Source organism: Agelaius phoeniceus, chromosome 10, assembly GCF_051311805.1.
Source record: "Agelaius phoeniceus isolate bAgePho1 chromosome 10, bAgePho1.hap1, whole genome shotgun sequence".
Lineage (NCBI taxonomy): Eukaryota > Metazoa > Chordata > Aves > Passeriformes > Icteridae > Agelaius > Agelaius phoeniceus.
This window is the reverse complement of record NC_135274.1, coordinates 12781588-12805354: the sequence shown is the minus strand read 5'-3', so window position 1 is coordinate 12805354 and position 23767 is coordinate 12781588. Positions and strand designations below refer to the sequence as shown.

The following is a 23767-nucleotide window of genomic DNA, read 5'->3' as shown; positions in this document are numbered from 1 at the left end:
CAAGTTTACTTTAGAATTTAAATAAAGAAGAAATTTCAAAGCAGCATTACTATTTTTCAAGCTTTGGCGGAGCTGCAGACGATTGCACAGCCGGTAACACTGAGTTCATTCATGCCCGGGACAAACACCCGCCCTGTGCCACCTGAGGACGGCAGCGGGGCGTCGCGGGGGGCTGCGGGCTCGGCCCGGGGCGGCGGACGGGGGGCGCTGCACCCGGCCAGCACCCGCGGGCGCGAAGTGCGCGGGGCCGAGCCCGCAGCCCCCGGGAGGCACCGGGGCGGGGCCGGGCACACCCGGGGCAGCGCCCGCGCCCCGCGCGGGGAGAGAGGGCGGCCCTGCCCGGGCCCCTGCCCTGGGGGCGGAGGGCCGCGGAAGCCTTTGCCTCCTCCCCCGGCCCTGGCAGCCACAGGAGGAGCAGGCGGCGGTCGGAGTAGCGGCTCCGCGGCCCCAGCCCTGCCCCAGTCGCCGCTGCCGCGCTGAGATGCCGCCCGCCGTCCCGCCGCTGCTGCTGCTGCTGCCGTCGCTGCTGCTGCTGCTGCTGGCGGCGGCGCGTCCCGCCGCCCCCCCGCACAGGTACCGCGCTCTCTGTCCCCGCGCAGCTCCCGCTGTGCCCTCCCCTCCCTTCGTCCCCTGCAGTCGCGTTCCCACCGTGCCTCCGTGGGGTGCGCGGGTGTTTCCGTGCCCGTGACTGCATCACGGCAGGAGCACTGCCCACGGAGCCCGGGACCCTGCGAGAGCAGCGCGGTGCCGGGTAGTCTCCCCTAACCTCTCTAACATAACAGTATGATGGGGTGAGGCATGCCGGTGTCTAAAGCTCGGCAGGGCGTTCGCTCACCCTCGTGTGCTCAGCGGTAGCAGAGGTTCCACGCAGGTTTTCCAGGGTTTCTCGCGTGTCCGGAGCCGGCACCAGCACCTGAGCTGAGCCCTGAGCACAGCTGGGCCACAGGGCTCAGCATCAGGAGCGGGGCTCAGCACTGGGTGAGTTGTGCTACTGAGGTACAAAAAGGTACCAGAGACTTCCTTGATTAAAATATATAAGTTCAAAGCATAGAAAGGAATGAGAAGTAATTTTCATATCAATGCTATTTTAACTGCTATTATATGTTCTATAAAAAGTCATTGCTAATGACTTTTTAATAATTATTTTTCCATTATAATAGCAGTTTGCAATGATGTATCACATTGGCACACCACTGCTCTTAGGAAGTAAAAAAGGAGGGAGAGATAACAGTCTGTGCTGACCCAGAATTAAGGCCCAAGTAGTTAATTTTTTCTACACCCAAGTTTGCACATTAAATTGCATATTCTATATCAATAGTGATTTTATGTAAATGATTAAACATATTCCATGTTAGCAATGGCTTTAAATATATAAGCTGTTGAGACAGTTTGTGCCTCTTATACAAAGAATAAATGAATTTTGTTTTCTATTATTCTCAGGCCTACATTTACATGTGGAGGAGTTGTATCTGGAGAGTCAGGGTTTATTGGGAGTGAAGGATTTCCTGGCGTCTACCCACCAAACAGCAAATGTACTTGGAAAATCACCGTAAGAATTTTTAATACCACAAAATCAGTGCTGAAGACAATGAACAGTTATTTGTTGTTAAACTGTGTTTTACATGGGGTAATATATGTGCAATAATGAACTCGGTTACTCAAAGTAGCTCAACTATCTGGAGCTTTTTAGGGTTGATGTAACATGATAATAGTGGCTGAAACAAACTGGCCTTGCCTCATATCAGAAGTAAATTTTCATTGACTTCCCTGATGCACCTCTAATTGTTTTAAATTAACCCATTTACAAGCAAACATCTCCCCTTCTGTCACTGTGGAAAGTAATAGTGAGTTCTGTCAAAGAAAAGATTTGAGGTGGCGAGTATGAAAAGTTTTTTGGCAAGAAGACATAAAAACCCCCAAAAATTCAGGCAGGTTTGCTTGAAGTGTGCTGCTAGCAGTGTTCTGCCAGCCAGGACATCTGGAGTCTGTCATACAGCAAGATGAGAGAAGTAGGGAAGTGCTGTTTCATTTATAAATGACTATGTGAAATGGAACCATGTGGCACAATTGATATTTTGATGCTGAAATGAGGCTGTAGGGCAGAGATATCATATTCATGGACAACAGATTCCATGAAACAACTAAATACTTCTGGTCTGGATGTCCTTATCCACAGACTCAGAGAAGGGGATGTGAGTGAATGATTACTCTTCCTCATATCTGCACAAATTAAACCCTCTGAAACTGCCCACCAAATTTCCTCTCTTTTTTAGACATAGTTCACCAAGAACTCTTCTGACATTTGGGCCTACAGAAAAAATAGTATGGCATAAAAAATAAGTTCGTCTGTGTGTTGACAGGATCACTAAAGACAAGTTCAGTTGAAAGACTGCCTCACAGGTTAGGTGTTGGCAGGAGAGTAGGATGTCACAGGATAATTGTTTCCTGCTACTATAGAGATGCTGACGCAGAGCAGGAGACATTGATCTGTTTACAATGTTCAGTTTAAAACAACTCTCGTACCAAATGAGTGCTGTGATTTTAATTGTTTTGTCTGAAAGATCCCAGTGAAGCTGCAGAGCTGCTTTCTGCACATTTCTGTTGCATTATTATTGGGGTCTAGTTAGAGGTTACCTTTGAGCCGTGTCTGACCTCATCCCAAAGAGGATGTGAAGCGTGGTGCATGCCCATAAACTTGCTTCCTTGCTGTCGAGGGGCTGAGGTGGCAGCAGTCAGCATGGCCTACCTTGCAGTCTGAGGAGCAGATGCAAATTGCATTTGGAATCATAAACACATGCCTTAAATAAAAGGGAAAAACATACAAAATGAGTTTACCAGTGTAACTCAGTATTAGATGTTCAAAAGATCAAAATTGAATCTGGAGGGAGATAATAATTTTGCTTATAACAGCATGAAGCTTTTACCACTAAAAAACTTCAATAACAAATGGAGGCAGCACTAAAGAAGCAATTACTGAATCATGTCATGTATCTGCCCTTCAAATCTGGGGGGTAGAGGGAGAAGAGAACAAATTATTGTACTTAGAAAGTCCATAGAGAGTGCTTTAATTGCAGACTTGATGTGGCTGTTGCTAACAAGATGCCACCATCCAGGTGAGCCTGGGCACGGTGAGAAGCATTTCTACAGAGCTGTAGCAGAGCTGTGTCTGCACTTGAGCTTTTTTGGCAATGGGAGGAATTTGATGGCTTCTGTCATTTCATGATCACCCTGACTCCCAGTGTTCTGCTGTGCTGCCATTTCCCAGTGTTCTGCTGTGCTGCCTCCTGCTTGTCCTCTGTGGTTTGCACAAAGCCAGAGAAGGGCTGCACAACTGGGTAGTCCAGGCTTGCTTGTGCCCTCAGCCCATTTAACACCTGTTTTGTTAAAAATAATGTTCACTAAGCCAAGCTGATTTCTTTTCCCCCATCAACTGTAGAATGCTCTGTGTCTCTGGGGCATGCAGGAAGGATGCAGGGGAAGCAAGACTAATAAACCTGCAAGACTAAGCCTGTACTCTGTTTAAAAAGACCATGGTTTACCATCCTGTGGCAAAATGGTACACTCAAGGGTCTGGTTAGCCTGAATTCATACAACAAAATCCTTTCACCAAATATTGCTGAGGCCCAGAATAGCTTGTAATAGCACCCAAGTAAGAAAGCCAGTTACAGTGCCATGAAGAAATACTCTGTAGCTACTGTTAGTCTTCCTCATTTAGCATCTGGTCTTAGAAAGTGAATAAGACATTTGCCTGTCTGTTTTAGCCAAGGGCTGTGAACACCTTTCTGAAAACACTCTCCCAATGCAGGATCTGACAAGCCTGCAAGACTGATAGAGACATTGATTTACTTTATGTCTGGGTCATGAGAAGCGTGAAGCTCTTGTTTTCTCAACTACAGAATTTCATCATCTGCACAAGAAATGCAGAAAGAAAGGCAGAATGAGAGCTAATTCGTTCTTTAGAGGAAAACAGGTTTAGAAAACATTACAGGTAATACAGATAAAGCAATGTAGCATTCAGGTATCATCTGAATTCTTTCCAACTAGTTTGCTAAAGCTGGAAGAGTCTAACTCAATTATGGTTCTGTTATTTCAAGAGACTGGGACTTTTTCAGCTGGCTAAAGAAAACAGCTTCTCTATTCTAAGAGCTCTAAGAAGTGTTCAGCACATGCTTGTGGTTCTATTACAGCCTTGGCAGACGACCCAGCAGCTTTTCACTGGCTTTGCTAAGAAGTCATTTGTACAGCTATTTCCTTTCCTATAGTAATGTATATAGCTTTATCTGAAATATGTCATATACACTTACTTTTAATACTCTGTAATCCTTCTTGGCCATCACCTCACATAAATGTGTCACATAGTCCAAGAATTTGGACTGCTGTCCTGTGTTTTTCTGGCAGACTGCTTAGTTCCCATAAAACTCCAACAACTTTATGTGCAACAATAATACTGAAAACTGTCAGAGTTATGTAAGGTTATGTTTTTATAGGTTCAGGAGCTGCGTTCCAGCAGGTTTGCTGACAATAAGCAAAGTTTGAAAAATTTACTTATCAGGGCAGTTGGGAATCTGCCCTGAGGGAGCAGAATATTTTAAATAATTTTTTCTGTGTTTTAAGTGTTCATTTTCCTATGCCCTTCCAGTAGAAAGCAGGTCTTTACACATTGGTTGTATTGCTGGAAAAGAAAAAGATGAACAGAATCTAGTGCCCTTGTCAGGAAGAGCAAGCTAATACAAATTTTTAAAATTGGAGATGGAGATAGAGAACAAGCAACTAGGCAGAAATCATAGTTCTTCCCAGGATGTAACTCCAAATAGCTTCTACATTCATTCTCAGAAGAGAGAAATAATACATTTGGCTTGCAGGTAGCTGTTGTATTTTTCAACTCTACCTAGGACTGCTACAGCAAAGCATACAAGCAGCATTTTTGTATTAAACATATATCAATATATATTCAACCCAATATAAACCCAGGTGTAAAAGTTAGACAAACTATATTTGTGAAAGTTGGCATTTAAGGGGTTTCCTCCCTTCAAATTAAATAGTCTAAACCATGTAATTTTGATGAAGAGGGCTTTGTATTCAGTCAGAACAACAGAAAAACAGCATCACTACTTTAAAGGTAACTGAACTTTGATTAACATGATATGAAATATCTGCAATGAATGATAACCAAAAACAATCTCACAACTTATTTTGAGGTGTGTTGTATATATGGAATAATCATGCCCTTTTGAAGAGTTTAGTAATCTACACAGATACTTTTAGGGAATTATGCTGTACAAAAACTCCCTCTAAAAATTTCTTTAGCCTTCCATAGGAGTAAGGCATTAGTTCAGCATCGTAATTTTTGAACCTAAAGAAGTTTGTAGAGTTAAAATAAGAAGGGAAGCAGAGAGTGAGTATGGGTCAGTTGCCCTCTTTGTAACAAGGAGAGGCAGAGGATGAAGTGCCTCTGTTGTTGAAAGATACCAGCTGGATGATAAAACAAAAATAAGGCACACCCTGCAGAGGAAGCATCACATCATTCTTCCTTTGACTCCTCCCTCTTTTTTTTCCCTTTTCTTTTAAGAGCTGAATTCTTTCCAGTTCTTCCTCTGAGGTATCCCATCTTACTGCATCAGGCTCAGATGTGGCTCAAAGTAAACAATACTGAGTCATGCTGGCCTTTGCTTGCTCCCCTGTGTTTCTCATGGAACAATATTTTAAATGTCCTGGGACAGCCATTGGCAGATTTTAGCGCATTAGTTCTCAACATTTAAAGAAGTGAAATGGTAGAAATCAAAGAAAAGCCCAGTTATGCAGAGATGCCTGTATTTAGCACAAGATTCCTTGGGAGTAGCTGCAAACTGGAACAGCTGCTGCCAGAATGTGGAACCAGCATCCTCTGCACTTCTGATTGTCATCTACTCAGACCACAAAATTTTAACTGATTTAACATACTGAAAAAAATTTGTTATTTTTGTGAATGACAAATATTTTAATAAGCAAGTATATTTTAAAAATAAAAGTAATAGCAGTAAGTGGTGGCTGTAATTAAGGGCCTGCCACATTTCTTTAAATGACTTACCTCTCCAAATTCAGCTAAACATGAGCAAGGATTATTCTAACAACTAAAACCTACAGCAGGCTCCATGTTAAACGTTCACAACCATGTGGCTGAGTTTTTCCTACCCATTTTTTAACAGACTGTCATGAAACAGAGGTCAGTACATCTATTGGAAACAGTCTTGACCAAGTTCAAATAGACTAAACTGACAGAAGCAGAGATTAAAAGCTACAATGAAATATAATTAGAAAGATTGTACAGTACAGTACAGCATAGCCAGTGGTGGGGAGAGGAGAAGGAAGCAGAACACTGCATAGAATCACTGATACCATGAACCACAAAACCTAAGGCTTGAGTGAATGGCTGACTGCAGTTCGGGTTTGGCTGCTTTGGCATCCTCTCCCTCCTGAGCAGGGCTCTGTCCCACGTCCTGGGGTGGCAAGAGAGTGGCAGGTCCAGGAGCACAGTGAGTGCCTTGGGGCTGGTGCGAGTAGAGCAGTGCTGGGTCAGCTGGACCAGAGCTGTCAGTGAGTACCATCAGCATTACTGAGTGCTAATAACCACTTGGCTACATCTGAGTGCAATTCTACAAGGACAGCAAAATGACCTTTTTTTACCCCAGAACCAGCCACCTCTCACATTTCCACTTCCTTTTTTGAACTCTGGGAGAGTGAAGGTATATTCAAAGAAGCAATTCAGGCTGAGAAAATAGGGGAAAATCTCATAAGCATTGATAAAACTGTTTAATCTAATATGCTAGAGCAACTTGTGCTCAGCTTTCAAAAACAGGGGAAGGAAAAGGGGAAATATCTTAAAGATGGGCAAGTTTTAACCAAAGCTGCAAGACACTGTTGTGGAATATGTTGGACAAACTTAACTGTAGGTATGATAGTTTATTTTTAAACATGATAACCTTTAACGGTCACCTCATTTGCAACCTGTCATACCAGCTGGACAAACTTACAAAAATGACTGTTCCACCCCAAAAGAGGATATGCTATTTTACATACATACTTCTGGAAAAAAGGTTTCTGTAACTAATTTTACAGTCAGCATTTCTGAATTGACTTGTCCAGTCACACAGACTTTTGTAGTAAATAATATTCAGATCTTCTGGCAGGAGTACCAAGTTCATTTTAGCTCATTTTATGTTAAAATGACCAAGCCTTAATGCTCCTTAGTGATTCAGACCAGAAGACAAGTGAATGCAATAAGAGATTTAGATATGAGAGCAGTGATTCAAGGAATAAATTCAAGATTATGCTAGTAGTGGTTTTGTAGTAGGAGCAGTGATGTGTAGGAGCACAGGGGCCCTGAATGCATTTTTGAGAGAACTTTGAACTTAAAAGGAAAATTCTCTGAAACCAGCAGCAGGAACTGCAGTGGAGCTGGTCAGGAAGTGTGCACATGGACCCTGGGCAGCTGAGAACAGCTCAAGCAGAAATCTGTCCTGCTGCAGGATCAGTATCAGCACTGGGCATGAAAGCAGCCACATGAAAGAGTAACCTGAACACACCTACAGCACATTTTCAGTACACCTAGAGCTGTGGCCTCTGTCAGTATCTTCTGTGGGTTAAAGCAGTCACTTCCATTTATAGCACTTCCATCTATACTTGACAAGCAATTTTTAACTGTTGAGACTCAAATGTTAAAACAGTTTGACAATTTCATATAGGAACAGTTTAGTTTTAGTTTATTTCAAACCAGTGTTTTAAAATGAGTCACTGTTAAGGAATGAAAAAAATTCATGGACTCTTAAATAACGTTGCTTAAATATGAACTTAATGCAGATATATTAAGTGTATGTTTAAAGCAGAAAATTATAGTAGTGTCTCAGTAAAGCAGAACAGCTGCAATTATTTTAATAGCTAACCACTCTACCATGATATGGATTGAATGCAGATAATTACACTTGCCTGTCTAGGGTCTCTCTATACTTTAAAATACTGTTTCCCTTCTTCAGTTCTGTTACACAGCATTAAGTGCTTTATTAGAACACTTTTCACTCCTCAGTATGCTGATTTTTCTCTTAAAAGCTTGTAACTGTATCCTAGGAAATGTTCTTCTCCTTGTAAGCAATTATGTTGTCTTAATTTACATCCTTCTCTGTACTCTTGTCTCTTTTGCAATGTCCATATGCAGACATGTAAGAAGATTTGCCCTGTCTTACATTTCCTCAGATGTTTCAGAAAAAATACTCTCTTCTGTATTGAGGACACCCACTAGTGGTTCTTTTGAATTCTCTGTTTATAGTTTCACATTGTCTTTCCAAATAGAATTATTTCACTGCAGACACTCGAGTAACTAAATATTAGGGTTGTACAGTATTAGCCATAAAATTTCCAATTTTATTTATAAATGTGATATGTATGTCAGTAAATTAAAAAACTCCTTCAAACTGTGAAACTTGGTAACACAAATCAGAGAGGCCATTTCATTTGTTTAAAATGGTAAATTATTTTTTCCATATTTTTTTCATATTAATCTCATCCTCACTTTGCTTGGTGACAGGGAGCTGCATGGCTGATTCTACACTTTCAGCAGAAAGTAAGAGAAACACCCCAAGCTGAACTGGTTTATAATTTACTGCATGAGCCTGACTAGCAGATACTCTGGATCAGAAATAAGATAATGGCAAGAGATGGCCAGAACCTTGTATTAAGGATTGGGGTCCAAGTTACTTTAAAAACTGCTGTGCCTGGAATACAGTTGATAAAAAGAGCTCATCTGAACAGGAGGTGAAGGGCATGAAAGCAGTAGTGCAAACAGTGGGATCTGATAGGTATGTGGTCACCCTTGCAGATGCATGTCTCCCTCCTTCCCTTCCTCTGCAGGTCCCAGAGGGAAAAGTGGTGGTTCTTTCTTTCCGGTACTTGGACCTGGAGAGCGACCGCCTGTGCCGCTATGACTTTGTGGATGTCTACAGCGGCCACGCCAACGGGCAGCGCATCGGCAGGTTCTGTGGCACTGTCAAACCAGGGGCCCTGGTGTCCAGCAGCAATAAAATGTTGGTGCAGATGACTTCAGATGCTAACACTGCTGGGAGTGGATTCATTGCCAAGTTTTCTGCGGCAGAACCACACGAAAGAGGTAATTAACCATTACATGTGTGCTGAGGAGAAATAGAACTCGGCTCTATCCAGAGCCACATTAATGCTTAAAAAGATTTGGTGCCAGTGATATTAGAGATTGTGCTATTCAACATATTTTTTAATTACCTTGCTTAGCAAATAGCAAAGTGTAAGTGTTTAGCCATCTTAGTTCATCACGTAATAAGGACAAAGGCTGACAAGTCTAAGAGTAGTGGAAGAACTGTACCTAGTAGTAAACTGGTAATAACTATCCATTAAAAGGACAAATTAAATTCAGTATAGATAAATGTTGCATATAAGGGGAAAACACCCTAACTTTGTGTACAGTACAGCAAGTTCTGAATTTACTCTTACTGTTTTGGAATGAGATCTTAGGTTTAAAGTAGATAATTTATGAATACAGTAGTTGAGCATCAATTCAGTGCTTAATAGGTATCAAAAAAGAAACATAAACTTAATTTTTAGAAAAGAAAATAAAGACCAAACAACAACAACAAAAAGCACACCCTTATAAATCCATAATGCATGTACATCTTGAATAAAGTGTGCCTTTCTGATGTTCCCATCTCAGAACTGAATATGATCAAATTATTGGAAGGAATCAGACACAACAAGTATGATAGAGTTAAAAGAGCATCACATACACAAAGATCAACTGCACAGCATGAACTTCTTCATGCTGGAAAAGAGAAAGTCAAATGACTGTAGGAGGGGGCTTTGAAGTCATGACTGGTGTGGAGGAAGTGACTGAGGACCTCAGTCCATCTCTTTCAATATAAAAACCAGATGAGCAAGCGGCTGCAAAGGAAAGGAGAGGGTGATTTTTCTCTGTGGCCTGTGAATCAGTAGAACACTGTACCAGGAGACATTGTGGATTGTCTCTATCCTGGTTTAAAACCACTTACAAAAACATACCAAAAACATCCTGGTTTAAAACCACTTACAAAAACATACCAAAGCAAAATTCATCAGATATTACTAATCATAAAGGCGTTGCCTGGTGCTTGGGAAGGGTATGAACAGTGAGAGGCTGGGAGGTCACAGGGAGGTGGTATTGCCTTAGTTAGTGATTCTTTTTCAAGGCTTTTGCTATTGGTATGGTTCCCGACTAGACAGGTTGTTGGGCAGAGGCAGTGCAGGTGGTGAGTAACTTATCAGGCCTACCAGTTGTAAACTTGTATTGAACGATACATTAAATAACTTTGCCTGGATGTAGTTAATTTAATGAGAAGGTTCATAGTAATATTGTAGATTACATACCTGATTACACACCTGATGGAGTTTTTAATTTGGAACTGAGCGCAGGAGATACAGAAGAAAGACCCCTCTCCATCAAGAACACTCCCCAGGCTGCAGTTCCTTTGGGAGTGTCTGTAAACCCCACCATCGCTGCCATGGGCTGCGGGGATGGCTCCTCCAGTACCTGCGGCTTCTCCTCCTCCAGTGTTTGCAGGAATGCTTCTCTCTCTCTGTTTTTTTGCCGTTTATTAGCTGTGTTTTGCCAGAGGTGCCTCAGCTGGGGCGGAGGGCTCGGCCGTGTCTGGGCGGGCTGTGGCGGAGGCGCCCTCAGCACGGCCGCCGCTCTCAGGGCCCGCGCTGTGCTGCCTTGCAGGGGACCAGTACTGCGGGGGACGGCTGGAGAAACCCTCGGGCTCCTTCCACACGCCCAACTGGCCAGAGCGGGACTACCCCGCAGGAGTCACCTGTTCCTGGCACATTGTAGCCCCGAAGAACCAGGTAAGGCGCTGCCAGGGCCCTGCTGGCACAGCTCAGCTTCCAGCGCCGGCAGGGACCCACACTTCAGAGCGGGCGGCTGCCCACGCTGGCCCGGGACATTGCGGTGGCACCCGGCCGGCACGGCGGGCACAGCACGGCGGGCACAGGCACGGCCACGCTCCGGCCGTCCCGCCTTACTCTCCCCTATAGCCCCAGGGGCCACGCACTGGTACACCCCCCGAAATTAAACCCATTAAAGCAGCTGTGACTGCTGAGGCTTTTAAGCCAAGGAGGGTTTAAACATTATTTTCTTAATTCAAAAAATACCATGCAAATGAAATCAGGGCATGTGATCGTCTTAGCACCAAACGTGATGATGACCAATGCTGCATTTGAGTCTAACAATGTTTGAGCATTTACTATTGAGGTACCCAGGTGGAGCTGATTGAATTTAATAAAAGCAGTTTATTCTATTTCGTATTTTGAAGGCTCCATCACATAACATGCTTGCTTTATTAGCTAGATGCCATGAGAGCATATGTTCCCCCTTCATTAGGAGCTGAGGAGATGTGCCTGCAGACTGAGAGGGCTCTTGTGCCACGCATGGCAAACACAAGTGTGTTCCCTACACTGGAGGGCGAATCTCAATCCTAGCTGCACATTTTCTGGTTGCTGCTGAGCCATCTGCTCTTTATCTTAGCAGGAGGTCTGCAATGATTGAATGTTTTGGTTGACGAGCATGTTTGGTAGGTTACTTTTCTTGCCACATTCAGCTTTTAAAATTTACATATAAAGATGACTTTCCTCTTCATCTTCTGCTCATGACTAATCCTTGAAATAAAAAAAGCTGCCCCAGATAAATATATTCTTCTGATCTTTCCTACTTTTGCATTTACCAAGACAGTTCCTCCCTTGAACCGAAGCAGTATGTCAGCTTAGTCTTTCCTGTATTCCTTTTTAATGCACGTTCCTTGTTTGCTAGATACAGGCCATTTAACAATCCTATAGATAGGCAGTGATTTTTAAACCCTTATCTGTAAACTGCAGATTACTTTGGTTCTTTCCAAATGTCTCTAGATAAGCCTAACAACTTTTCCTAAGCTCACAGAGAAGATTTGAGAAAGGCTATATCAGCATAAAAATAAGGGCATTATATCCTGTGCCTTTTGATGATTCTATTCCACAAATCTACCTGTTTCCAAATATATATTATTCATGTACTGCAACAGTGGTTGTTTGCATGGAAAAAAGGCAGAATTTTGATAGTGCCATTTTCCATTAAGTAGTGAATAAGCATCTCTCTTCAAGTGCACAGAAAAAGCTCCCCAGTCTTCCATTTGCCAGAATTTAGGTGGTGTTGTCTCTATTTCCCTTTCATAAGCAAGTGATCAATAAAACAAGGCACTCTTGTTTTGTTGTTTCAAATACAAACCAATAATTACTTAATTTATTACAGAAGATGAAGGAGCTTCTCCTGATCATGAAGAGCTTCTATTCTCTCATGAAATACTTACCAGTGCAAAGTGCACTTATTGAACAATAGTGAAGTAGATACTATGGCCTGCTGCTTTGCCTGCTATGGAAAAATTTAGCATTTCTATTCCCAGTTGCATTACTTCTTTCTTTACCATCTTTTTTGATCACAAACATGTTATTCAGATGGGTATTCCATTTAAAGTGCATTTTTTCATCATGATACTGAGGGTTTTGAAACGAGCCTGTTAGTCATCTCTGAAATCAAGTCCCCCAAGGTTACTCATACTTCATGGGAAACAAAATTAACAAAATTATGCCTTAAATATCTTAATAGTGCAAAACTATATCCAAGCAAAACTAAGACATCAGGTGATAACAGGCTATCATTACTATGAATGTAGAACAAGATAACTTTTGCTATGTCAGTAATCAAATAAAGTACATGCCATGTACAAATTACTTCTTTTTCTTTGTACAATCTTAGAAGATTTAATACCATCTTTGTTTGAGTCAGATCTTTATAAAGGTTGATCTACAATCAGCACAAATCAGTCTTGTCATTCAAGCCTTATTTGTGCTATTTATGGGAAGATGATTTAAATACTGTTGTGCTTCATCTAAAGAAGCAACCTAAATGCATATATTACCTCTGTTTCCATGCAGCAGTTGGGTTGTGTTTCTCTTCCTTGCCACACATGACTGACAGAGTCATTCTGCAGGACTTCATTCCACAGTAGTAGATTCCATTTCTGTTTTCTTGTACATTGTTGTTTTTTTTCTTTAAGTAGAAAATTCCATAAATAAAAGTCATTGGAGATAATAGCGTAAGTACTGAAATATCAGCATGATACTGTTTCCCATTTATGACTTGTAAAGCCTCAACAATTATGGAAATCTGACATGGAAACACTGTTCCTTCCAGTACTTACTTTCTCTTGGGTTTAGTTTTACTATTTGCTAATTTTCTTTCTATCAACATTTTAATTTCTATTGTTTTTAATTCTGCATCAAGTATACACAGCATTGGCAACCACAGTGATTTAGGCCCTGCTGTTAATGAAGTCAGTGAAATGCCTTGTATCAACTTTGCCTTTGCTTTTTCTTTAGTGTATCTTGAAAGATGCAATGACATTAAAAGCTCCTTTTCTGTTGCTTACACTTGCTGTAGTTATTTTAAGAGCATTGTAACACCTAACACCTACTAACATTCCCTCATAAAAATAACTTTATCAGAAGTTACTTGCATACATTTGAGAAGAAAATGTTTTACACAATATTAGAGTCATATGCTGAACTATTAGTTGGAGAAGTCATGTGGATTAAAATACTTCACAATTAAGTGGATTAAGGAATTTTCCTTCATTGAAAGAAAAATTAAATAGTACTTTATATGAAGATGTCACTTACTACAAGAAGTATTAATAAATTCTGCATGTCAAAACCTAAATGACTTATTTCCATTTTCCCTTAGCTAATAGAGTTAAAGTTTGAGAAGTTTGATGTGGAAAGAGACAACTACTGCAGATATGACTACGTTGCAGTGTTTAATGGTGGGGAAATCAATGATGCCAAAAGAATTGGGAAGTACTGTGGAGACAGTCCACCAGAGTAAGTAACTTCCTTTAGCTGGGAACTTCTCTGCCACTGTTTGCCAACAGTTCTGTCCAAGGCTTCTAAAACATTTTAATCTTTAAATTAAATGCAGTGTTTTGTACCTCCAACAGAACATGTAGAAATTGCTTAGTATCTTGTGGCTCTCTAGGTTTTCTCTGTTTTCTCCCTCTCCATGACTAACCCTGGCTCCAGCCCATGTTCTCTGCTGTCCCTCAAGCCTCATTAGCCACTGTAACAACCCCAGTGCTACTGATACTGGTGTGGCACCAGTGGTAATGGTAGCTGAACATGAACATAATGTGTATGTTTTGATTATAGATACTGAAGGACCAGGACCCAGCTGAGCTCTCTGGCCCCTTGGCTTATCCTCACTTTATCTGACTCACTTTCTCTCAGCCCTTTTTAAAAAGACAGGATACACAGACTGGGGCAGATCTTTCAGATTTGGCCTTGTAGTCCTGGTGTTCAGGAAGCAGAACAAAGCTCTTGGCAGCTGATAATCAGTGCCCTCCTATGTCCACAGGCTGTGTCAATACTGCAGCAAGGAAAGTCTCATCTGGGCAACCACCATGGCAGCTAAATCCAGAGAATTCCAGTTAATCAGCCCCTTACTTTTGGTTAAATCAGACCTGGCCATCAGAGTAAACTGATTTCTGATAATCTGCCAAAAAAAAAGGGAAACAATGACAAGTTTTTACTTCAAAGACCTCATTAAGGGTTCAAAGAAATCCTGGGTAATCAAAATCTAATAATTGACAAAAAGGAGGCCACAGAAGTAATAACCCAAAACATTTTATTTTTTGCTGGGTTTCTTGAAGAGTTGCAGCATCCAGTACTTAAGGAATTTTCATAGCCCTTCCAATTGTGCAATATCTTTTTTACTAAACAAAACCAAATTTTAAAACACCCCATTTACTTACTTCCCCTGTGTACAGAGGATTTCTTCAATGTATTTTCCCACTTTCCTAATCTGACCCCTTCCATTTCATGGAAGTGAAGTTTGCAATGAAGTCACTGGGAAGAATTGAGCAATACTCATATTGACATAAACTTCAGGAATCAAGAGGTTTAGGTGATTAATGGAAATGAATTTCATCGTTTCATCTTCAAAACACCAGTGTATGACATGCCAGCAAAGCATTGTGTATTTTTCAGTATTAGTCTGGAGTGTTGGTTTTTTTAGTAATGTTATTAATGCTTTTTGGCTTTGACATGTGAAAGAATGGAAATATTTTATTTTGTTTTTCAATTTTAGGCCTATTCTGTCTGAGAAAAATGAGCTGCTCGTTCAGTTTTTATCTGATTTAAGCTTAACAGCTGATGGTTTTATTGGCCATTATAAATTTAGACCAAAAAAGTTACCCACAACTACAGCTCTGCCTACAACCACAACAGTCCCTGCTACCTCAAGTAAGTCTTACTGGCTCTATTCATTCCCTATAAAAATTAATTATTCCAGGACAAGGAGAGAGTTACAGAAATACAAGATAGAAATGAGATTAAAAATTCAAGTTTTACAGTTTGTTAGTACTTTAAATGTTGAAGGAATTAATTAAAATTAATATACTCAAGGGAGTACTGGAATATACTCAAGGGAGAATACACTTAACATTCTTAAAGGAAATCTATCCAGGCAGGAGTTCAGGATAAAAGTAACTTATTCCATCTGAGAGAATTTTCCTGTCTCTTCTCAATTTTGGACAGTTAACTAGCACATTCCATAGAAGAATGGAGAAGCTAATTTCTGTTTAATAAAAATTTCTGAATATTTTGGGAAATAGTTTTATTTAAAGCAACTCTTTCTTCTGTTGATATGTAAAAATCTTACTGTGTTTTTCTTCATATAGTTTTTAAGATCAAGCAAAATTGGTATGGAAGCCAATTGAGCCCTCTTCAGGTTCTGTCAAGACCTTGTCAATATGACACCCTCCTACAATAATTTTTATTTGAAAATATTTAGTGATTGGAACTTACAGAGAAATATGTCTCACTAAAACTAAGTCTTCTTTTGTATTTAAGACTAGACAGCATATATGAAAGATCAGAGCTGGATTTCTCTGAAGGTGTTGCCAAAAATACCTCATTACTGAGATACTGAAAGGATAAATTCTTAGAATTTCTATAACCTGAATGTGAAGCATTTCAGATATAATTTTAGCAGAAAACCAAATTATTTATGATGTTTTTGCAAGGCATAACCTGATTTGTACTTAAAGCACATCACAAATCAGGGCAGCAATGGCTTGTTGGCAGGAAACCAAGAAGCTGTGGTGCTTTAATCCTGCTAATGAAGGTATTCAAAATAGATAAAAATAAACATGAAAAAAATGAAACCATAGTGACCTGTAACTCATCCTGATGTGACTCTAACAATAAATAATTCAGCTCTTCTTCACTCTAAAGCTCTTGTTAACGACCTTATTGGTGAAACACTTGGTCTCAAGTAACCCAGGCTGTCAGTAACCCTGTTCAGGGTTTTCCACAGGCAAGAGAGGTGATATTTACCAGTTAACTCCAAATTAATTTCCATGACAGCATCAGTGTTAGGAAATAAAAACATGCTGCTTCATCTTAGAGAGGGCAACAGAGGCAAGGTGTTCAAAAGACTTGTCAGGCAGACAGAAATAAGAAGTCCTTTCAAGGTGGGATCAGTTTTGCACAGTGTAGGCATTTCTGATCTTCAAAACAAACCACAGCAAACCAAACCTCTACAGTTCAGTTACATTTCTGAGCCAGCAGTTGCATCCAGAAGTGTCCAGTTCAAAGAGACTCATCTTATTATCTTGCAAATCAGATCTGTTTAAACTTGCACAGAACTCCAGGCATGAATAAAATATTAAACTTTAGTTTAATGTAAGCTCTTTCAAGAATTACATCAGTCTTTATGGAACATACAAATATTAGTACTTGCAGAAATAAATAAATGCTATAACACATTTGTAAAAGTAATGAAGATTAATCCAATACCTGTGGTGAGGTATATGACTTTATCATATCATTGGATAAAGTCATGCATTTTCCTGTCAGTGTGCCTACATGTAAAGTGCTAGGCAACTAAACTTTCATTTCAGTTCTTCTCCAGTTCATGTTTTGCTAAAGTACCTTACAAACAATAGACAGCCTCTGCTGACAAGTCATAGCAAAGTTGGTCACCAACCAAAATTTATTAAACTGAAAAAAAAAAAGAAAGAAGTGCCCTAAAAGGACCAAACAAGATTATTTTGTAACACATAATCCTAGTTTTAAATTTAGAAAAAGCAGAGCACCTCAGTAAAATTTTGGCATGCCTACCACGTTGGCATGCACCTGGGAATCATCTGCCTGCTGGATTTCCTAACCTCCTACTATGGACACTAACTTGAAAGATTCAAGAAACATTAAATTCTAAATCTTTGGTGTGCTGTGTGTAGCATTGAGATAGGAAGCACTTGCCAGACCTGTACCATTGACATAGTGACTTGTTCTTTAAAACACTTTTCCTTGTGGGAGGCATTTAACTTTCTAAAGACTCAAATACCAAGAAGACTGCAGAAAGAAAGGAACAAACCAGCCCAAAATACATTAAAAACTATGAAGCCTAACCTTTAAACTTTGGATTTGAAAAGCAAAACAATGAGCAGTGCAGATCTTCTAACAGCCTCGGCCATTGCACTGAAGGCAAAGTAATTTTAATATCATTTGTTCATTTTTAGAAACTTGGAAAATTATTCACTTAAAAAGAAGGACAAGAATACTGATTAGAAGTTAGTCAGAAGTTATTTTTCAAAAAATATAGGCTGAATAAAACTTTTTCAAAATGCTCCATTTTGAAGTAAAAAACTGCAAAGATACTTGTCCTGACTAACTTAGTTTTTCTTGAAAATTAAGGTTATGTAGGGATTTGTAGTTTTTTTTCTTAAATCTGTCAGTGTCACCTCCATGTTTACAATACCTATGTCACTGGCTAATTCCAAACAAATTTGAAAAGGACATAAAAACCTTAAAGTACTGTGCATCCTACCATGTTACATGGAATGATGCACAGAAACTATGAACATCTACCCAAGTAGGAAAAAGATGCCAAGTGTATTCAGTTGTTTATAAACAAAGCATTCAATTTCAGAAAGGAAATGTCAATCCCTAATGTTAAATCCATACTTCAAACATCTTGTTTCATGAAGAAAAACTATGCAACACTCCCTGACATGAAGCTATGTGAAAAATTTGGGGAAAAAAAAGGTCAGGAATTTGAACTCTGATCCCTCTCATCACAACGTAGTAATTTCCAATAAAAGGCCACCCCCTCCCTGGGAAGTGTCACTGAAACATCCTGTTGTGGTACTCCAGGTGTTCTGCTAGGGCTGTATGGCAGCAGCAGTGACAGGCTTCAGATGCCACACAAATCTTGAGTAACTTCCATTCTCTCAGGCTGCTGGAACAGACACAGCTGAGACACCTGGACAGACAGTGACTGGAGGTGCCAGCAGAGAGAAGGAATATTGGAATATTGTTACTGTGGTGCTCATCCCTGAAATGCCAGCTCTAGCTCATGCATACATCAGGACTGTTAATCTTTCTTCTTGTCGTTTTTGAACATCATGCTTTTCATTTGTATCAAATGCTTCATTTCAGTTTCAATTTACTTTTTTCCTTCCAAAAAGCTGTGAAACCTACAGTTGCCCTGTGCCAGCAGAAGTGTAAAAGGAGTGGGACTCTAGAAAGCAATTATTGTTCAAGCAACTTTGGTAAGGAGGCAAAGTTTCTTTTTATTTATTCATTCTCTGCTGTGTTTTTAGACTCAAGGAAATTTTCCCAGATGTAGTTCTGGGTTTCCATTAATATATAGGCTGATATTTTTACACCAGCTTATCTATGTATCTGACATCAGTATCTGTGTTTCACTCAGTACATTCTTGGAGATATTCTGAAATAAGCACTGCACAGATATCTGAGACAAACTTACCTTCTCAGTCTGAGAAGGAAATGACAATGTAAGACAACCCCAGGATTCACTGATTCAGTTACTGGATTGTCATCTCCATTTTCTGTAAGCAGCCAAGACTGTTCCACAACACAGTGTATACGCTTCCAAAATGCTTTGGAAATAGAAGGGATGGAAGCTTCCAAGCACTGCTGTGTGTAACAGACATAAATCAGTCAGGAAAAGCAGTGTTTGCTGTGCATTAGCACTGGCACTGGCACTGCTGATCTGCTCAGTTATGTGTCAGGGTATTTTCCCATATTAATACTGCAATCTTTTTTTAATCCCCTATAACATGCCTGGCAATTTGATGGGAAAACTCCCTGCCACCACCCTATTTTCATTTTAAGCTGACTCCCTCTTACTGCACTGCTAATCCCATGAGATCTGAGGAGATCTGGTGGTGGCTGTGCCTGATGGTGCCCAGCAGCAGGGGAGGCTGTGGCTGTGCCCTGGGGCAAGGAGCACTCAGGGTGCACTCAGAGAGCCCCTCCCAGCCCTGACCACAGCCCCTTCCAACCTGCAGCCCCTACAGGCTGGTACAGCACAACAGAAACAGGCAGGGAAAAAACCCAATCCATAAATAGTCTCCTCTTACTGACCACACCCCAGCTTTGTGGCTCATGGTAAATGACACTACATAAAGCTTGGTTTTTTTCCCCTAGCATCATAGTAAGAAATCACATTCTTCTCTCCCATCTTCTGTCAAATACTTGACATTTTTCAGTCTATTCCATGACAGGAGTGAGAGTAAAAATACTTTATATGCTACTGTGAATGCAAGCATATCCTAAGGTATGAATAAGAAGTCTGTTCATAGAATATTATTTACTTGAAGTTTATTTGCAGAATTTATGATTTTAGAAAATAATAACTACTTCTCTTTCATCATGCATTTCATTTTATTGTTCCTAGAAATATAGCTGCAATACCCAGCAGTTTAACATCCACAGTTTTTTCTTGATTGACCTGGAATATTCTATTTAATTAAAAGCTCTGCATTAGAGGAAGATAATGTGAAAATTTACAAAATGCCAAAATGTGCATTATGCAGTTTTGTAAAATAAATCTGGCTGTACATACTTGATAATTGAAGATCAAATTTATCCTAGGATAGAATATCTGATGTAAAAAGATGACCTGAGAATAAAGCAAATTTTTAATACCAATTACCATTTCCTTTGGATAAATAAAGATGGCTTACCAGTTAATTTAGTCATCCTAGGGAAAAGAAGGTGTCTTGATTTTCATACTGAGAGGTCTTTGGGAGGTATGATGGTAACTAGAGATACGTAAATACATTCAGCTGAAATAAGTAAGTTTGTATTAGGCCTCAGGCAGATCAAAATCTAGTTCTTATGGCATTAACTATTCCCTGCTCCTCATCTGGGAGTGTCAGAGAGCTGGGAATTCTGATTTTGGCTCGAAGAGTTTCAATTCAACTTCTACACAATTTGAAAATGACACATTAAAAGAAGTATCAAATTGTACAGTTTAACTGAAATCAGAGAACTGGGTTTGCATGAGACTGACACATTGTAGAACAGTTTCATATTTGGTACCACCAAAATTTGACAGTAGTGAGTTAATTATTAGCAATGATACTCATATTTTTAGTAAGTGTTCCCAGTACTGTTTGTTTCCTTATTAGGCACTAATAGACTCAATAAGTTTTTATGATGCCTCAAAATTTTTGTCTAAAAATAATAAAAATATACCAAATATATCAAATGTCTTTTCTTTTAGTAATAACTGGAACTGTAATCACAACAGTAACACGGGCTGGCAGTCTGCATGCAACAATATCCATCATTAATGTATATAAGGAAGGCAATTTAGCAATCCAGCAAGCTGGCAAGAATATGAGTGCCAAAATTCTTGTTATGTGTAAGCAGTGTCCTCTCATCAGGAGAGGTAAGTACACAGTAGTAACTGCTTTGTGTGTTTATAAAAGATAACAGTTATAAAAATTACTATTACAAATACGGCCACAAAAATAAAAAAAAATACCATTTTTTTCTATAATCAGCAGTTAGTATTAAAATAAATTCAAAATAACCAGTAATCCAGAAGTTTATTGCATTTTTCTGTTTTTCTGGAAAAGGATTAGGTTCACGTAGATCACAGGAGTTTGCAGAACTTTTTTCTTTAAAAGCCACATGATGCAAGATAAAATCTGATTTTCAGCTTCATTTCTCAGATGAAGCTGAGATAGATTTTGTGTATACATGTATGTATTTTGGAGCTAGTTTTTATACACAATTGTTTATAAGGGAAAGACAACAGCCTGCTCAAGCTGGAAGAGCAGTATGTCACAGGAAATGGCAGAATCAAGTTCCACTCTTGTGTATCTCCTGAATGTATGTATAGCTTTACAGAAATACTCATAGCATTAAGCCACTTTGTATCTGCAAATAGCCAGTACTGCTAAAACCTACCTTAAGTAATATACAACCAACATAAATTCCAGTTAATTTTGGTAAAGGTGTTAAAAGAAATAGTGAGAGCATTTTTTTATTGAAGTAACTAAGTAAAAAATAAAACTGTTTTTAGCTTTGCCTCATAAGTAAACAGGTAGAGCACAAGAACATAAACAGAGTCATAGCAGGAAATGGTCAAAGTAATTTAATAAGCATCAAAAAAACCCTGATATCATTCTAGATACTACCAGTGCTTAAGCATATTATCTCAAAGTGGGCAATAACAAAGTGAAAAATCATGATCAGAAATTAGCTTTTGCCTTTAGTTATCTGAAAACTACACACTGGGAGACATAATAATGTCCTTGGTGAAACAAACTGTCTCCTTTTAGGCAGACTTCTGGCTCCAAACCACTTCTGTTTCTCATCCTAAATCTCAATGAATTATTTAAGAGCCATTACATAATATCTGAACTTTTCTGTTTATATCCCTGTGATACCATTCCTTCCAACCCAAGACCTTGCAAATCCCCAACCCTTCTAAGGCATAAAAATACAAAGATCCAATTGCATTGTCCAAAGCCAGGTCTTACCACTCATTAAGCCCACCTTGCCTGAATGCTTCTGTATGTATCTGGAAAATATTTACATCTCTGCAGAGGGAAAGGGAATGAGAAGATTTAAGAGCATTATTGCTTAAGGGCATTAACCTACAAGCTGAGCAAATGTGAAAATATTCAATATTAATGAGACATATTCTACCCTGGGTGGCAGTGGTTAGGTTATCCAGTGTGGATGGGCTCTTCTAGTGCCTCTCAGACTGGACAGTCTGTGTTTAAAGAGTATCCCCTATATATTTAATTATGTAGTAGACACTTAGCTCTGCATCAGCTTGATTTTTCCATAACTAGTTTGTGGTGTAACAAGCATGGCAAAGATGGGCAAGGGAGTAAATGTTGCAGGTGGGAAGGAAGAAATGTTGGAAGGCATTGGTAACAAACAGTGAAATGAACAGAAACCACAGGTCAAGAACTGTACTTACCAAATGATGTCCCAGATTTCTGTCTCGTAATCTCGTTCTCTCCTTTCTAGGTTTAAACTACATCATCATGGGCCAGGTAGAAGAAGATGGCAGAGGCAAAATCTATCCCAACAGCTTTGTCATGAGTTTTAAGACTAAGAACTCAAAGATCCTAAATGCCTTGAAAAACAAAACATGTCAAAATTGAACTCTGCAACTGTGTTCTATCATCTGTCTTGACAAATCATTTTAACTTAGCCTAAGTCATGGAAATACAAGTGACTGCCAACAGTATGACCACGCTGACCCTTCCTTCCCTCCTGTCCACATAAGCACAGCTGGCTCAAAGTGAACTCATTCCATGTACCAGAGGAGAACAGACCCTCCTAAGGCTGAAAGCCAGAGGTTTGCAGCACAGCCATCTGATCTCCAACATACCAATTCCAATTACTTGGAAGACGTTAATTTATAACTGTCCAATTTTTTAAGGAGTTTTGTACGTAAAATAAGAATTCTAAGTGCAATATTTATAGCAACTCAGTTCAACTTAGCTTTTTCTCTAAAGTTGTTTTATTACATGGATTTCTGCATTATTATCAGTGCTTAATAAAATATTTTAAGATTAAATCATCCACCAACTAGTTATTAATTATTTATAAAGTGGGGCAGCTAAATATAGAAACTGTTTTTTGATCATTTACATGCTTTTGATGGTTTGGGCCTTGCACATTGTAACTGACACTATACTTCCTTGCTGATTAAGGGTCTGATTTTCTTTACATGGAAGTCAGTGAATCATTGATCAGAACAGGAACTCTTCAAAGAATTAGACAGCTGTAAAACAGCACCAGGCTTTTCTCCATTGATGACTATCTGCTTAGCAAATGTCACCATTAAGTTCTGTAAGGTAATAATAAGGTAGAGGAAGGTAGGAATTAATTTAGTGGTGGTAAGGTGCATATAGAATCTAAGATCCCTTTAAGTATTTGTTTTCCTTGTATATAAATACCAGAGCAGAGTTCTTTGGATGATCTGTGACCATGGGCAGGAAACCAATGCAATAAAACAGTCCCTACTGAAGTACCCATTGCTTATTCCAGCAGGGGAATGCAGATTGCCATTCCCTCATTCCCTTCACTGATGGATTCTCACACGTAATGCAGCACAGCAGCAGCAGCTCAGCAGCACAGCAGCCTCTCTTCCAAAGGCTTTATGGGTAGCTGGGCTGGGGACAAAAGGATCAGAGGGGGGCACAGAGGTACAAAGGGGCTCTGCTGGCAGCTCACATCCAACAGCTCAGTGCTGCAGCCACACTTCACAGATTGCACTGCCCCACTGACCAAACCAAACAGCATTTCTCTGTGGAACCAACAGCAACATTTGTTTGCAAAGCAGATGTAGTTTTGTAATTTTAAAACTTTT

General features: G+C 39.8%; 1 protein-coding gene across 1 annotated transcript; it reads left to right on the top strand.

The window, feature by feature from the left end:
• Positions 1-287: 287 nt before the first annotated feature.
• PCOLCE2 (procollagen C-endopeptidase enhancer 2) lies at positions 288-22975 on the top strand. Its single transcript, XM_054639609.2, has 9 exons — positions 288-573; positions 1441-1549; positions 8881-9136; positions 10751-10875; positions 13802-13938; positions 15200-15354; positions 18585-18668; positions 20651-20818; positions 22417-22975. Exons 1-9 carry the CDS (start codon positions 482-484, stop codon positions 22551-22553), a joined length of 1263 nt encoding a protein of 420 aa, XP_054495584.2. The 5' UTR covers positions 288-481; the 3' UTR covers positions 22554-22975.
• Positions 22976-23767: the final 792 nt, after the last annotated feature.

What these genes read in the sequence shown, in the direction of transcription:
- PCOLCE2 (XM_054639609.2), top strand. Translation starts at nt 482, where the DNA reads ATGCCGCCCGCCGTCCCGCCGCTGCTGCTGCTGCTGCCGTCGCTGCTG. An exon ending in GGCAGAACCACACGAAAGAG is followed by an intron (nt 9,137 to 10,750) that starts GTAATTAACCAT and finishes GCTGCCTTGCAG; the next exon opens with GGGACCAGTACTGCGGGGGA. An exon ending in TTATTGTTCAAGCAACTTTG is followed by an intron (nt 18,669 to 20,650) that starts GTAAGGAGGCAA and finishes CTTTTCTTTTAG; the next exon opens with TAATAACTGGAACTGTAATC.